The following is an 18,373-nucleotide window of genomic DNA, read 5'->3' as shown; positions in this document are numbered from 1 at the left end:
GGAGGAGCCAGAACCATCGCTGCCCGCCAAGAACATGACAGAGGTGAGGAGATGGTGTCTGGGGCTTACAGGGGGGGGGGGGGGGGGAGGAGCACACACTCTAGCACTCTCCACACTCTGAACACAGTTAAAAAAGGTTCCTTTGGCTTTCTATTAAACACCAAGTAAACTCCCAACAAGCACACAATGGCCTCATGTCACTAAGCTTTATCACTTTACCAAACGTTTGATAATTTACCTCATGGGTAAAATCTAATTTTGAATTCACTATGATGTTATAGATTTATCCAATGTTTTATCGATAAAACGTTCAATAAATCTATAATACCTTAGTAAATTCGAAATTAGATTTTATCCATGAGGTAAATTATCACATGTTTTCCAGGCAGCAGCCGCTTCCTCAGAGGCACATCGTATACAAACATCCGTAGATCTACGTCAGGTAACACTGCAATCTGGAGTTTCAGAAAAAGACTGCACTCAGTGACGATCCCTACGGCCAAACCATTTCCCACACTCATGAATAGAGCTTCTCACCAATGTGACATCCTTCATGTGCGACAAGCTGTGATTTCCGTATAAAACATTTCCCACACTCAGCACATGAATAGGGTTTCTCACCAGTGTGAGATCTCTCATGCACACCAAGGTGTGATTTCTGTACAAAACATTTCCCACACTCAGCACATGAATACGGCTTCTCACCAGTGTGAGATCTCTCATGAACAACAAGGTTTCCTTTCTGTCCAAAACATTTCCCACACTCAGCACATGCATAGGGTTTCTCACCAGAGTGAGATCTCTCATGGACAACAAGGCTTTTTTTCCCTCCAAATCGTTTCCCACACTCAGCACATGAATAGGGCTTCTCACCTGTGTGAGATCTCTCATGTATGACAAGGTCTGATTTCCGTCCAAAACATTTCCCACACTCAGCACATAAATAGGGCTTCTCACCAGTGTGAGATCTCTCATGGATGACAAGGCTTCTTTCCTGCCCAAAACATTTCCCACACTCTGCACATGAATAAGGCTTTTCACCAGTGTGAGATCTCTCATGGATGACAAGGTCTGATTTCTGCCCAAAACATTTCCCACACTCTGCACATGAATAGGGCTTTTCACCAGTGTGAGATCTCTCATGTCTGACAAGGTCTGATTTCTGTCCAAAACATTTCCCACACTCAGCACATGAATAGGGCTTTTCACCAGTGTGAGATCTCTCATGGATGACAAGGCTTATTTTCTGCCCAAAACATTTCCCACACTCTGCACATGAATAGGGCTTTTCACCAGTGTGAGATCTCTCATGGATGACAAGGCTTTTTTCCTGCCCAAAACATTTCCCACACTCTGCACATGAATAGGGCTTTTCACCAGTGTGAGCTCTCTCATGGATGACAAGGCTTATTTTCTGCCCAAAATATTTCCCACACTCTGCACATGAATAGGGTTTCTCACCAGTGTGAGATCTCTCATGGATGACAAGGTTTCTTTCATGCACAAAACATTTCCCACACTCTGCACATGAATACGGCTTTTCACCAGTGTGAGATCTCTCATGGATGACGAGGCTTATTTTCTGCCCAAAACATTTCCCACACTCTGTACATGAATAGGGCTTTTCACCAGTGTGAGATCTCTCATGGATGATAAGGCTTCTTTTCTGCCCAAAACATTTCCCACACTCTGCACATGAATAGGGCTTTTCACCAGTGTGAGTTCTCTCATGTGTGACAAGCAGTTTTTTATACCCAAAACATTTCCCACACTCAGCACATGAATAGGGCTTCTCCCCTGTGTGAGATCTCTCATGTATGACAAGGTCTGATTTATGTACAAAACATTTCCCACACTCAGCACATGAATAGGGTTTCTCACCAGTGTGAGATCTCTCATGTACGACAAGATTTGATTTCCATACAAAACATTTCCCACACTCAGCACATGCATAGGGTTTCTCACCAACGTGTGCTCTCTTGTGTTTGATAAGGGATTTTACATGTCCAAAACATTTCCCACACTGGGCACATGAATAGGGCTTCTCACCAGTGTGAGATCTCTCATGGTCAACAAGGCATCTTTTCCCTCCAAATCGTTTCCCACACTCGGCACATGAATAGGGCTTTTCATCAGTGTGAGTTCGCTCATGACTGACAAGATATGATTTACTCAAAAAACATTTCCCACACTTGGCACATGAATAGGGCTTCTCACCAGTGTGAGATCTCTCATGACTGACAAGGATTGATTTCCGCACAAAACATTTCCCACACTCAGCACATGAATAGGGCTTCTCACCAGTGTGAGATCTCTCATGTCTGACAAGGTCTGATTTCTGAACAAAACATTTCCCACACTCAGCACAGGAATAGTGCTTCTCCCCTGTGTGAGATCTCTCATGTTTGACAAGATGTGATTTACTCACAAAACATTTCCCACACTTGGCACATGAATAGGGCTTCTCACCAGTGTGAGATCTCTCATGTATGACAAGATACGATTTACTCACAAAACATTTCCCACACTCAGCACATGCATAGGGTTTCTCACTAGTGTGTGCTCTCTTATGTGTGATAAGGGATTTTACATGTCCAAAAATTTTCCCACACTCGGCACATGAATAGGGCTTCTCACCAGTGTGAGATGTCTCATGGTCAACAAGGCTTCTTTTCCCTACAAATTGTTTCCCACACTCGGCACATGAATAGGGCTTTTCACCAGTGTGACATCTCTCATGTCTGACAAGATATGATTTCCATGGAAAACATTTCCCACACTCAGCACATGAATAGGGCTTTTCACCAGTGTGACATCTCTCATGTCTGACAAGATATGATTTCCATGGAAAACATTTCCCACACGTGGAACAGGAATAAGACCCTCCAGCAGGGGGAGAGCTGTGCTGGGTATGAGGCCCCTCAGGGTTAGACAAGTGAGGGGGGTCAGGGGGAATATTTCGGGTAACCAGGATATCTGCAGGAGACTCTTGTCCAGTGATATCATCATCCGTTGTACAGTCTGTGGATACAGAGAGACGAGTCTCTGAGAGGTTCCTGATGCCGGGACTCCGCCCTGCAAATAGAGAAACATCATCACTTCCTGTTAGAGAGTTCTGAGGGGAGGAGCAATTATCATTAGGGAGGGTCAGTGAGCTGCTGACAATTCCAAGTTGATGCAAAGTCTATGCAGATTAGAAATGGACCAGATACAGCAGTTGCATAACTTTGCATATAATTAGCATACAATTTGCCCCATCTCTGAGATATTGACATGTCACTGACCATCACTAGTTATCAGCCTAACAGAGAACTGCAGAAGGTTGTGCTCATTACAGGCGGCCAATCACATGACAATAACTCACTGCTGCTAAGAATTCAGCCAATCAAATGCATTTCCTGACAAATCTGATTATCTGCATACAATTTGCATTACATTTGCATACAAGTCAGAGTTATCTGCATATCATTGACCCTCCCTACACATAAAGCATTGGCCATACATGGAAAGCAGTAAATTGTAGCGTTTGATGAGACAATGGCAGCAATGTGATACTCCTGTGACAACAGACCTCTATGTACTTATAGCAAGAAATCTGTGTTATGTTTGTAGAGCAATGTGGTGTCACTTACACATTCTTATTACCATTGTATCCTCGTGTCACTCATATGCCCCTGGTAATGTCCCTTTATCTCTCTCTTGTCCCCAATTGTGCAAATAAAGATATTGTGACGTTACACAACACTAAATTACAGGAGCTGCGAGGTGGAGGAATTATCCATTTATGTCATGGAGATCCCAAACCTCTAATACTTCTGTAGCTGGATATACAGTATATACTCCTATACATAAGTCACCCCCTACTGTGACCAATCTGTGTACAGTAATGTACAGTGACCATTATCAGCTTATTACAGGCCAGTAACACTAAGTCACCCCTACTGTGACCAATCTGTGTACAGTAATGTACAGTGACAATTATCTGCTTATTACAGGCCAGTAACACTGTCACCCCTACTGTGACCAATCTGTGTACAGTAATGTACAGTGACCATTATCAGCTTATTACAGGCCGGTAACACTAAGTCACCCCTACTGTGGCCAATCTGTGTACAGTAATCTACAGTGACCATTATCAGCTTATTACAGGCCGGTAACACTAAGTCACCCCTACTGTGGCCCATCTGTGTACAGTAATGTACAGTGACCATTATCACCTTATTACAGGCCAGTAACACTAAGTCACCCCTACTGTGACCAATCTGTGTACAGTAATATACAGTGACCATTATCACCTTATTACAGGCCAGTAACACTAAGTCACCACTACTGTGACCAATCTGTGTACAGTAATGTACAGTGACCATTATCAGCTTATTACAGGCCGGTAACACTAAGTCACCCCTACTGTGACAAATCTGTGTACAGTAATGTACAGTGACCATTATCAGCTTATTACTGGCCAGTAACACTAAGTCACCCCTACTGTGACCAATCTGTGTACAGTAATATACAGTGACCATTATCAGCTTATTACAGGCTAATAACACTAAGTCACCCCTACTGTGACCAATCTGTGTACATTAATGTACAGTAACCATTATCAGCTTAATACAGGCCAGTAACACTAAGTCACCCCTACTGCGACCAATCTGTGTACAGAAATGTACAGTGACCATTATCAGCTTATTACAGGCAAGTAACACTAAGTCACCACTACTGTGACCAATCTGTGTACAGTAATGTACAGTGACCATTATCAGCTTATTACAGGCCGGTAACACTAAGTCACCCCTACTGTGACCAATCTGTATACAGTAATGTACAGTGACCATTATCAGCTTATTGCAGGCCGGAAACACTAAATCACCCCTACTGTGACCAATCTGTGTACAGTAATGTACAGTGACCATTATCAGCTTATTACATGCCGGTAACACTAAGTCACCCCTACTGTGACCAATCTGTGTACAGTAATGTACAGTGACCATTATCAGCTTATCACAGGCCAGTAACAATAAGTCACCCCTACTGTGACCAATCTGTGTACAGTAATGTACAGTGACCATTATCAGCTTATTACAGACCAGTAACACTAACTCCCCCTACTGTGACCAATCAGTGTGCAGTAATATACAGCGACCATTATCAGCTTATTACAGGCCGGTAACACTAAGTCACCCCTACTGTGACCAATCTGTGTACAGTAATGTACAGTGACCATTATCAGCTTATTGCAGGCCGGTAACACTAAGTCACCCCTACTGTGACCAATCTGTGTACAGTAATGTACAGGGACCATTATCAGCTTATTACAGGTCAGTAACACTAAGTCACTCCTTACTGTGACCAATCTGTGTACAGTAATGTACAGTGACCATGATCAGCCTTTTACAGGCCGGTAACACTAAGTCACCACTACTGTGACCAATCTGTGTACAGTAATGTACAGTGACCATTATCAGCTTATTACAGGCCAGTGACACTAAGTCACCCCTACTGTGACCAATCTGTGTACAGTAATGTACAGTGACCATTATCAGCTTATTACAGAACAGTAACACTAAGTCACCCCTACTGTGACCAATCTGTGTACAGTAATGTACAGTGACCATTATCAGCTTATTACAGAACAGTAACACTAAGTCACCCCTACTGTGACCAATCTGTGTACAGTAATGTACAGTGACCTTTATCAGCTTATTACAGGCCGGTAACACTAAGTCACCCTCTACTGTGACCAATCTGTGTACAGTAATGTACAGTGACCATTATCAGCTTATTACAGGCCGGTAACACTAAGTCACCCCTACTGTGACCAATCTGTATACAGTAATGTACAGTGACCATTATCAGCTTATTGCAGGCCGGAAACACTAAATCACCCCTACTGTGACCAATCTGTGTACAGTAATGTACAGTGACCATTATCAGCTTATTACATGCCGCTAACACTAAGTCACCCCTACTGTGACCAATCTGTGTACAGTAATGTACAGTGACCATTATCAGCTTATTACAGGCCGGTAACAATAAGTCACCCCTACTGTGACCAATCTGTGTACAGTAATGTACAGTGACCATTATCAGCTTATTACAGACCAGTAACACTAACTCCCCCTACTGTGACCAATCAGTGTGCAGTAATGTACAGCGACCATTATCAGCTTATTACAGGCCGGTAACACTAAGTCACCCCTACTGTGACCAATCTGTGTACAGTAATGTACAGTGACCATTATCAGCTTATTGCAGGCTGGTAACACTAAGTCACCCCTACTGTGACCAATCTGTGTACAGTAATGTACAGGGACCATTATCAGCTTATTACAGGTCAGTAACACTAAGTCACTCCTTACTGTGACCAATCTGTGTACAGTAATGTACAGTGACCATGATCAGCCTTTTACAGGCCGGTAACACTAAGTCACCACTACTGTGACCAATCTGTGTACAGTAATGTACAGTGACCATTATCAGTTTATTACAGGCCAATGACACTAAGTCACCCCTACTGTGACCAATCTGTGTACAGTAATGTACAGTGACCATTATCAGCTTATTACAGAACAGTAACACTAAGTCACCCCTACTGTGACCAATCTGTGTACAGTAATGTACAGTGACCATTATCAGCTTATTACAGGCCGGTAACACTAAGTCACCCTCTACTGTGACCAATCTGTGTACAGTAATGTACAGTGACCATTATCAGCTTATTACAGGCCAGTAAAACTAAGTCACCCCTACTGTGACCAATCTGTGTACACTAATGTATAGTGACCATTATCAGCTTATTACAGGCCGGTAACACTAAGTCACTCCACACTGTGACCAACCTGTGTACAGTAATGTACAGTGACCATTATCAGCTTATTACAGGCCGGTAACACTAAGTCACCCCTACTGTAAACAATCTGTGTACAGTAATGTACAGTGACCATTATCAGCTTATTACAGGCTGGTAACACTAAGTCACCCCTACTGTGACCAATCTGTGTACAGTAATGTACAGTGACCATTATCAGCTTATTACAGGCTGGTAACACTAAGTCACCCCTACTGTGACCAATCTGTGTACAGTAATGTACAGTGACCATCATCAGCTTATTACAGGCCGGTAACACTAAGTTATCCCTACTGTGACCAATCTGTGTACAGTAATCTACAGTGACCATTATCAGCTTATTACAGGCCGGTAACACTAAGTCACCCTCTACTGTGACCAATCTGTGTACAGTAATGTACAGTGACCATTATCAGCTTATTACAGGCCGGTAACACTAAGTCACCCTCTACTGTGACCAATCTGTGTACAGTAATGTACAGTGACCATTATCAGCTTATTACAGGCCGGTAACACTAAGTCACCCCTACTGTGACCAATCTGTGTACAGTAATGTAAAGTGACCATTATCAGCTTATTACAGGCCGGTAACACTAAGTCACTCCCTACTGTGACCAATCTGTGTACACTAATGTACAGTGACCATTATCAGCTTATTACAGGCCAGTAACACTAAGTCACCACTACTGTAACCAATCTGTGTACAGTAATGTACAGTGACCATTATCAGCTTATTACAGGCCAGTAACACTGTCACCCCTACTGTGACCAATCTGTGTACAGTAATGTACAGTGACCATTATCAGCTTATTACAGGCTGGTAACACTAAGTCACGACTACTGTAACCAATCTGTGTACAGTAATGTACAGTAACCATTATCAGCATATTACATGCCAGTAACACTAAGTCACCCCTACTGTGACCAATCTGTGTACAGTAATGTACAGTGACCATTATCAGCTTATTACAGGCCGGTAACACTAAGTTATCCCTACTGTGACCAATCTGTGTACAGTAATGTACAGTGACCATTATCAGCTTATTACAGGCCGGTAACACTAAGTCACCCTCTACTGTGACCAATCTGTGTACAGTAATGTACAGTGACCATTATCAGCTTATTACAGGCCGGTAACACTAAGTTATCCCTACTGTGACCAATCTGTGTACAGTAATGTACAGTGACCATTATCAGCTTATTACAGGCCGGTAACACTAAGTCACCCCTACTGTGACCAATCTGTGTACAGTAATGTACAGTGACCATTATCAGCTTATTACAGGCCGGTAACACTAAGTTATCCCTACTGTGACCAATCTGTGTACAGTAATGTACAGTGACCATTATCAGCTTATTACAGGCCGGTAACACTAAGTCACCACCTACTGTGACTAATCTGTGTACAGTAATGTACAGTGACCATTATCAGCTTATTACAGGCCAGTAACACTAAGTCACTCCTTACTGTGACCAATCTGTGTACAGTAATGTACAGTGACCATTATCAGCTTATTACAGGCTGGTAACACTAAGTCACGACTACTGTAACCAATCTGTGTACAGTAATGTACAGTAACCATTATCAGCATATTACATGCCAGTAACACTATGTCACCCCTACTGTGACCAATCTGTGTACAGTAATGTACAGTGACCATTATCAGCTTATTACAGGCCAGTAACACTGTCACCCCTACTGTGACCAATCTGTGTACAGTAATGTACAGTGACCATTATCAGCTTATTACAGGCCAGTAACACTAAGTCACCCCTACTGTGGCCAATATGTGTACAGTAATGTACAGTGACCATTATCAGCTTATTACAGGTTAGTAACACTAAGTCACCACTACTGTGACCAATCTGTGTACAGTAATGTACAGTGACCATTATCAGCTTATTACAGGCCAGTAACACTAAGTCACCACTACTGTGACCAATCTGTGTACAGTAATGTACAGTGACCATTATCAGCTTATTACAGGCCGGTAACAATAAGTCACCCCTACTGTGACCAATCTGTGTACAGTAATGTACAGTGACCATTATCAGCTTATTACAGACCAGTAACACTAACTCCCCCTACTGTGACCAATCAGTGTGCAGTAATGTATAGTGACCATTATCAGCTTATTACAGGCCGGTAACACTAAGTCATCCATGGAGACGCGGGAGTCGGTGAGCGAGGTGAATTTCCAATCCCCCACCGCCCGCTCCCAACTCCGCAGGGGGAAGGAGAGGAATCCGGCTACCTGTCGGTGGGCCGGAGTAACAGCACATGCGGGCTGGATCTGGCCCAGGGGCCGAAGTTTGCCCAGTGCTGGTATACACCAATATACAAAATACAGAATTGGTAATGACTGTGATAAAAGTAACCAGAAGAACAAAAATTACAACATATTCCAAGACACAAAAGGTGAGGGAGAACCCTGCCCTTGTTGTTAGGGATAAGAATTTAAACTGCATCCTCTGGTTGATTGGCAGCCAGTGGAGAGCTTGACAGAGAGAAGCAGCAGAGGAAGAGTGAGAGGAGAGATGAGTGAGACGAGCAGCCGAGTTCAGTACAGATTGGAGCGGGGCCAGTCTGTTAGTCGGCAGTCCCCAATACAGTATGTTACAATAGTCCACACAGGATATTATAGGAGCATGTATTAACATTATAGTTGTGTCCCGAGTGAGAAAAGGTCAGATGCAAGATATGTTTTTGAGTTGGAGATGACGGGAGCTGGTTAGGGAGTGAATATGAGGAATAAAAGAAGAGTCAAATATTACCCCTAAGCACCGTGCTTTGGAAACTGAAGTTATTGGGGTGTTATTAAAGAGACACTGAAGCGAAAAAAAATGATGATATTATGATTTGTATGTGTAGTACAGCTAAGAAATAAAACATTAAGATCAGATACATCAGTCTAATTGTTTCCAGTACAGGAAGAGTTGAGAAACTCCAGTTGTTATCTCTATGCAAAAAAGCTATTAAGCTCTATGGAGAGGGCTGTTATCTGACTTTTATTATCTCAACTGTAATTGAACTGTTTACTTTTCCTCTGCTAGAGGAGAGGTCATTACTTCACAGACTGCTCTGAAAGACTCATTTTGAATGCTGAGTGTTGTGTAATCTGCACATTATAGAATGATGCAATGTTAGAAAAAACACTATATACCTGAAAATAAAAATATGGGAATATTTTCTTTGCTGCTAATCTTCTAGTAATTATTCATAGTACACAACCAATTCATTATATCATATTTTTTTTTTTTGCTTCAGTGTCTCTTTAACATTTATTGTTATATCAGGCAGAGAGGCGGACAGAGACTGTGGAAAGATGATTAGTTCTGTTTTACTCATATTATATTGTAAGAAGCGAGAGGAAATGAAGGAGGATATAGCAGACAAGCAGTCAGGAACACGTGTGAGGAGGGAGTTAAGGTCTGGGGCCGAGAGGTACGGTTGTGTATCATCTGAATGTAAGTGGTATTGAAACCCGAATGTGTTGACTTGGTTGCCAAGATCGTGCATGTAGATGGAAAAGAGGAGGGGGCCAAGGACAGAGCCTTGTGGTACACCATAGACAAAGGATGTGCAGAAGATATCTGACCTGAGTAAGAGACTGTGAAAGACCTTCCAGAGATAGGAAGATATCCAGGAGAGAGTGAGACCCTTTATGCCTACAGTTTAATGTATCTTTAGGACTCAGATATGATCAACAGTATAAAATGCTGATGACAGATTATGAAGGATGAGGATGGAATAATGACCTTTGGATTTAGTCATAAAAAGATCATTGGCCACTTTAGTAAGAGCGGTTTCTATGGAGTGGTTAGCGAGGAAGCCAGACTGGAACTGATCAAGCAGGGAGTTAGCAGATAAATAATGGCTTAGGTCAGCATGTATGTGGCGTTCAAGCAATTTGGATGCAAATGGGAGAAGTGACACTGGGCGGTAGTTGGAGAGCGTGGTAGGATCTAGAAATGTTTTTTTAAGTATTGGTGTCAACAGCCTTTTTGAGTGGGGAAGGAAAGATGCCAGTGGAGAAGGAAAGGTTAAATAGTGATGTTAGTACAGGGATGAAGGATGAGGATAGCTGCGGAATGAAATGGGAGGGAATAGGAGCCAAAGAACAGGTGGTTAGATGGGATTTGGAGATTACAGAAGAGAGAGAATGTATAGAGAGTGGAAAGAAAAAAAGAAAAAAAAGGGGGGAGGGTTTAAAGGCACAGTGAATGTCAAGTTATATATAAATCATAACTGTAAATATCAATAATAATAATTGGTTACATGTAACAAAATATATAAAATAGTCCTTATCTGCACGTTTCTCACAGTCCATTGCCTGATGCACGTTTCGGGGTCTACACCATGGCCGCTTCTTCAGAGGCTTAAAGTGAACCTGAGAGAAGGAGGTATAAAAGTTTCATACATACCTGGGGCTTCCTCCAGCCCCCTCTGCGCAGAGCCCTCCCTCACCGTGGTGCAAAGCCTCCTAGATTCTCCTGTAGCAGCCCCGTTCTCTGCGGCCAGTCGGTGCAGGCGCAGTGTGGCCAAGCGTGCTCCCTTGTCTTGCTCCCGTGGTTGGCAGCGTTTTGCAGCTGAGCAGCAGTACAGCGCAGATGCAGAACATTACCACTGACCGGAGTATGGTGGGCGCGGCCGCGCATGCGCAGTACGTCCGACTGGCTGCAGAGAACAGGGCTGCTACAGAAGAGAACGATATAGGAGGATTTAGATCTCGGCGATGAGGGATCTATGCAGAGGGGGCTGGAGGAAGCCCCAGGTATGTCTAAAAATGTTATGCCCCCTCGTCTCAGCTACACATTAATATTGTAGGTGTACAGTACATGAAAGAGGACAATAGAACCATAAGCATCGTCCAGCCGACACCATAAGATCTTACACACGTTCTTAACGTCCAGTCAGCTCACATAACATTGTTTGTTTCAATGACCATAAGTAAGCAACTCAGGTTTAGTGTCAAAAAGGGCTGGGTCCCTTTACACTGAGTAGTCTCGCTGCAGCTTAGACCGTTTTATGCGGTAATAGTAGCCGCCCACGGAACGATCTGATCCTCCAGTTGTGATGGGCTGGCCATCATCATTCATACAAATAACTCATTAGAGGGGTGGTGTTGTCCTATATTATCACTGAAGTATGTTGCAAAATCTTCAGCTGATAAGCATAAAGAAGGAGGAGGAGGAGGGGGACGGAGAAGGGAGTTAAAAGTGCTGAACAAATGCTTTGGATTGTGGAAGTGGAATTAAAATTGGACTGTTTTGCAGAAGAGAAAAAACTTTTCTGTAGTTCTTTAAGGCTTTTTTGCATGAAATGAAGTCCTCACTTGTGTTGCTTTTTCTCCAAACTAGTTACAGATTCTCAGCAGTCATCCACTTATGCAGCAAAAGAAACCTGAATGGAGGGGGGGGGGGGGGGGGGGTGCAAACAATTCAAGACCAAGATTCATATACAGTGTACAAAACAAACATTCCTATATAGAGCAGCTGCTGGAGAAGGTGCAGATGTGGCAACATACAGGGAAACAAGACACAGGGGCCGTCCACTTCTCCTAAGTTTTCTCCTGAGATCACATTTCATCTTTGTACCATAAAGCAGGTGAGAAAGTGCTGTCAACTTTATTCTAAGGATTGCCTTACTTGCTGGTGGCTTAAAAGGCATTTTTATTGATAAGGAGTAAAAACATTGTTTAGGAGAAAATCCAGAAGAAAAAGTGAACTGGATGGGCCAGAGTGTCTGTGCAAAGTGCAGCAGCAGCAGAATATAAGGCAGGGACACTCAGGTACGGGAGACAGTGTGCACTAGGCCTCTGTCAATGTGACATCATAGCCACAATGCATGCTGGGTCGCCAGGTCCTCCTTCATCCCCTCTGACTGCCACACTGTGTACCTGGTGGCTCCATGCTGCACACTGTCTCCCAGGCTGAGTATCACAGCCTTATCTGCTGCTGGTGCCCTGTGTCTTGTTTCCCTGTATCTCTTTACAAATGTCCGCGCTCACACTTAAAGGTACACAAATGCTAAAATGACCTCAATTGGACAGACCAAGACAGTCCACAGTTCCTGAAGTGGAATCCAAACTATACTGAAGCCGTCACTCCTTGTGGCCAAAACTCTCACGTCAGGTACATGGAAAAAGCACAGAGAGAGGGAACATAGCGTAAAACTGCAGACACAGCTGTTTCCAACACCACCTCCCTGTGTATCACTCTCCGTCACCATAAACCAGCTCACAAGACCCAGGACAACCCCCCCCCCACGTGCTCGCACTCACCCTCGGAACCTCCTATATCCCGGAGGTAGGTATATCAGCATTGGGGGGTTAAGACTTATAAGACAGACCCATCTTGGAGTCCTCCAATTGGCAAACACTGAAACTAGAGAGCGCTGATGTAGTGTAAACCCGTACAAATGTAATAGATTAAAAAGTATTGCATTCACAAGTATAGGTGGTTAACAAGCGTATCTTAAACAGACGTGGTCCACGGGTAACCGCTCTGCAAGACGCCGTCACAAGTCCGCGTTATCCACACTATCTTGTTCCGTCCTCCGTAATCGCCTCAGCAGTCACGTGCCCCGTAGCTCCGCCCTATGCGTTTCATCATTCAATGGGGGGTGTCCTGGCACTTGTGAGTTGGTTTATGGTGACGGAGAGTGATACACAGGGAGGTGGTGTTGGAAACAACAGCTGTGTCTGCAGTTTTACGCTATGTTCCCTCTCTCTGTGCTTTTTCCATGTACCTGACGTGAGAGTTTTGGCCACAAGGAGTGACGGCTTCAGTATAGTTTGGATTCCACTTCAGGAACTGTGGACTGTCTTGGTCTCTACAATTGAGGTCGTTTTAGCACCTGTGTACCTTTAACTGTGAGCGCGGACATTTGTAAAGAGATCATCTATTTATTGTTTATCACAGCAATAGTGTGAACGCGACCCACGTCTTACAGGGTGTGGTTTTAATATTCCTAAGCGCAGTTTAATTTTTAGTATTGTTGTTTCCCTGCATGCCGCCACATCTGCACCTTCTCCAGCAGCTGCTCCATATAGGAATGTTTGTTTGTCACACTGCATATGAATGTTGGTGGTATTTACTGTTTTACTAGAACAGCATTCAAAGGGTTAAACACAGGACATACTATCTTCCTGCAGGGAAAACTGGACGCATCTGAACTGAAGAGAATGTTATCTTGTGTTTACTTAATTGTATCAAGTGAGGAATGTAAACACTTCTCTGATACTTCAGACACTAATAGTCATCATCTTAAATAAAATGACTGCATTTTTAGGTGTTCTTTTTATAGTCATACATTATCTCACTAATATTATAAGTGCAAAAGTGTGTATGTTTGTTATCACGCAACAATGGCTGAGTGCATTTGAATGAAATTTGGCACACACATAGTACATTACCTGGAATAACATATAGGATACTTTTTATCCTCATAACCAAAAAGTGGGCGGAGACAAATACAAATATCACTGGGAAAATGTAAACTGCACCCATTCTTACACTGTTAATGGCAGGGTTCTCAAACTTTGCACAGTTGGTCACTGGGTGACAGATTAATATTCAGAAAAGTGGGTGAAGCCTACAAAAGCCAATCCAAATTCACCTGTTGATTTTCAAAGGGGAATATTTAATTGCTGCCATTCTGGCACTGTTAATGGCACAAGCCTCAAATCTGGTACTAGGTCATTGAGTAGTTGAATAACTGTGTGTTAGGGTTAGAAAACGTGGACGGAGCCAACACCAGCCATATACATACCTGGGCAACGCCGGGCCATCAGCTAGTATTATATAGTTTTTACAATGTGTACATAATAACGTTTGCAATAATGTTCAGAGTTGCTCTTTCTGACCTTTTTCTTTTGGGAAAAAAAATCACATTTGTATAAATGTCAGTCCATTGCACACTGCATGGGTATCAGTGCAGATCTCCCTTGTTTCACAACCAAGAATGATAGTTTAACCACTTCACCACTGAGGGGTTTTACCCCTTGAGCACCAGAGCAATTTTCACCTTTCAGCGCTCCTTTCATTCATTCGTCTATAACGTTATCATTACTTATCACAATGAAATGAACTATATCTTGTTTTTTTTTGCCGCCAATTAGGCTTTCTTTAGGTGGGACATTATGCTAAGAATTATTTTATTCTAAATGTGTTTTAATGGGAAAATAGGAAAAAATGTGGGAAAAATTCATTATTTTTCAGTTTTCGGCCATTATAGTCTTTAAATAATGCATGCTACTGTTATTAAAACCCATGAAATGTATTTGCCCATTTGTCCCAGTTATAAAACCGTTTAAATTATGTCCCGATCACAATGTTTGGCGCCAATATTTTATTTGGAAATAAAGATGCATTTTTTTCAGTTTTGCGTCCATCCCTAATTACAAGCCCATAGTTTATAAAGTAACCGTGTTATACCCTCTTGACATAAATATTTAAAAAGTTCAGTCCCTAAGGTAACTATTTGTTTTTTTTTTATTGTATTTTTTCCCCCCTACTGGGGGAGTGTGGGAGGTAATGAGTTAATTTTTAGTGTAAAACTAATGTATTTGTATATGAAAAATGCTTTAGGGTGTAGTTTTAATATTTGGCCACAGTAACTCGTTTATGCGACCTGCAAGCGTAGGAAGTACGCTTGCAGGAAGTGTTATGAGGCTGGGAAACTTTTTTTTTTTTTTTACAATGACCGCGCTGCTTCTCATAGTAGCAGCCGATCATTGCGGGGGCTTAGATCAACGAACGGAAACGCTTTTTCCCGTTCATTGATCTCAGGGCGAGCGGGCGGCGGCGTGCACGAGCACGGACAGCGGCAGGAGGTGCGGATAGCTCTGTCCCTGGTGTTGACAGGGTGGAAAAAGGGACAAAGATATCCACACAGCTGGTGGTAAAGTGGTTAAGATCTAATGAGTACATCGCACAACCCTGAATCAACCTAGTTTGTGAGCAGTGCCAGCCACACCAGCAATATACATACACATTTATTCTATATTACTGCTGATTACTCACCTGTTCTGCCCTCTGTAACATTGTCCTCCTCTTTACTTGTCCTCATCATGTCACCCTCCTCCATAGACTGCTGATCACTCCTCACATACGTCTCTTCTTCCTCCTCTTTACTTGTCCTCATCATGTCACTCTCCTCCACAGACTGCTGATCACTCCTCACATATGTCTCTTCTTCTTCCTCTTTACTTGTCCTCATCATGTCACCCTCCTCCATAGACTGCTGATCACTCCTCACATACTTCTCTTCTTCTTCCTCTTTACTTGTCCTCATCACGTCTCCCTCCTCCATAGACTGCTGATCACTCCTCACATAGATCTCCTCTTCTTCCTCTTTAATTGTCCTCATCATGTCACCCTCCTCCATAGACTGCTGATCACTCCTCACATAGATCTCCTCTTCTTCCTCTTTAATTGTCCTCATCATGTCACCCTCCACCATAGACTGCTGATCACTCCTCACATATGTCTCTTCTTCTTCCTCTTTAATTGTCCTCATTATGTCTCCCTCCTCCATAGACTGCTGATCACTCCTCACATACGTCTCTTCTTCTTCCTCTCTATATGTTCCCATCATGTCATCCTCCTCCATAGACTGCTGATCACTCCTCACATACGTCTCTTCTTCTTCCTCTCTATATGTTCCCATCATGTCATCCTCCTCCATAGACTGCTGATCACTCCTCACATATGTCTCTTCCTCTTTAATTTCAACTTTTACATCAGTCAGATCTTCGCCCTAAATGCGCAAAATGACAGCAAATAATGTTCAAAGTAAGGAATAATATTTAAAAGTTACAGAGGAAAATCACACAGTCTGGGGTCTCTGGAGACCCTCAGTCCCACCTACCTGATAATAGTGGGGGATGGTAGCATTTCCCTGTGGACAATTCCAGGAATAAAGAGGACCTGTACATCTCTCTGGTGGGTTTCTGTTACTGGATACATCTGTAGGAAGCACACACACTGACTGAATACATTGTCTCTATGTGATTATCAGATGATGAGGATCTAGGTGGACAATCCCGGGAATAAAGAGGACCTGTACATCTCTCTGGTGGGTTTCTGTTACTGGATACATCTGTAGGAAACACACACACTGACTGAATACATTGTCTCTATGTGTTTATCAGATGATATGGGGGGGGGGGGGGCTGTATCTAGGTGTACCCCAAGTACTGCTCTCTCCTGTACGAGTAATGAAAGTCTCCTCTTACCCGGTGATGTGAGGGGCGGCTGACTCTCCATCATGGCGTCCTTGTAGAGGTCCTGGTGTCCTTCTATATACTGCCGCTCCTCCAGGGTGACATAGATGAGACAATGAGCCTCCTTATAGGAACCTGACACACAGAATGATACAGTCACCACCATAAAAATCACTAGCTGTCACTGGATACTGTCCCATAATACCTGGTAATGCTCAACTCACCAGACAGCAGATCAGTGAGGCTGTTGTGGGCTTCTCGTGTCTCTCAGATATCAGGGGGTGAGGTGGGGGCACCTTGATGGTCACCAGACTTCACAGAAGGGAGACTCTGTATGGAGAGACTGAAGGTAAGGTCATGTGACACTCCCAGAATCCTCCTCACCTCTCCAGTCATGTGACACTCCCAGAACCCTCCTCACCTCTCCAGTCATGTGACACTCCCAGAATCCTCCTCACCTCTCCAGTGAGGTATGTGCTCTAAATCGCTATAGAAGAAAGTGGCATAATATATCCACATAGTGTGAAAAGACTCCTTACTCACCCCAATATCTATCCTCCCCTCCTCCATTATGTGCCCCTGGGGTCTGTAGGATCACCTGGACGACCTAGGCAGATAATGACAGTTGGGAGCAGGGGCGTAGCAATAGGGGTTGCAGAGGTTGCGACCGCATCGGGGCCCTTGAGCCAGAGGGGCCCCAAAGGGCCCTCCCTCAACTGCATTATTAGCTCTCTTTTGGTGCTGTGCTCATAATAATGACTTCTATAGATGCTTTGAATAGTGGTAATCACTAACAAACTGTTCCCCATCCCCTTCTTGCACCTCTGACACTGTAGTTTCCATTGGCAGGTTTTGGTGCGCCGTATCAATTATGTATTGAGTGCTTGGGGGGCCCCATTGTAAAACTTGCATCGGGGCCCACAGCTCCTTAGCTACGCCACTGGTTGGGAGGAATGCCCATCCCCCCTTCCTCCCCCAGTACTGTCTATGCTGGCTGCTACATGCACACACTGATCACATGGTAATAATGGATGAGGGATAAAGGTAAATCTCTCCCATCACCCCCCACTCCAGCCTCCTCTCCCTTACCGTGCTGCAAGGAGCCCGACTTCCGGTCTGTGGCTCTTCCTGGCTTCCGCCCGGCTCCTCTATGGTTTCCAGCAGAGGCGAGCCCGCCATCTTGTGGTCAGATATAGGTACTGCAGTCTGCACCTAAATTGATAATGCTGCAAAACTGTACACAGGCTTTTCAATGCCGAACTAATAATAAGGAAATGGTGCTGCTACAGGGAGTGGA

The 18,373-nt window shown here is 43.5% G+C and overlaps 1 protein-coding gene across 1 annotated transcript; it reads right to left on the bottom strand.

Annotated features, from left to right (window-relative positions):
- Positions 1-516: 516 nt before the first annotated feature.
- Positions 517-17,702, bottom strand: LOC137537245 (zinc finger protein 585A-like). Its single transcript, XM_068259336.1, has 8 exons — positions 17,620-17,702; positions 17,301-17,406; positions 17,089-17,211; positions 16,722-16,819; positions 16,410-16,610; positions 11,172-11,238; positions 8,988-9,170; positions 517-3,054 (listed from the first exon to the last, which is right to left on the bottom strand). Exons 3-8 carry the CDS (start codon positions 17,120-17,122, stop codon positions 518-520), a joined length of 3,120 nt encoding a protein of 1,039 aa, XP_068115437.1. The 5' UTR covers positions 17,123-17,211; positions 17,301-17,406; positions 17,620-17,702; the 3' UTR covers position 517.
- Between the last annotated feature and the right edge of the window lie 671 nt (positions 17,703-18,373).

This window comes from Hyperolius riggenbachi, chromosome 10 (assembly GCF_040937935.1).
Source record: "Hyperolius riggenbachi isolate aHypRig1 chromosome 10, aHypRig1.pri, whole genome shotgun sequence".
NCBI lineage: Eukaryota > Metazoa > Chordata > Amphibia > Anura > Hyperoliidae > Hyperolius > Hyperolius riggenbachi.
The sequence above is the reverse complement of the archived record's forward strand: the minus strand, read 5'-3'. Positions and strand labels throughout refer to the sequence as shown.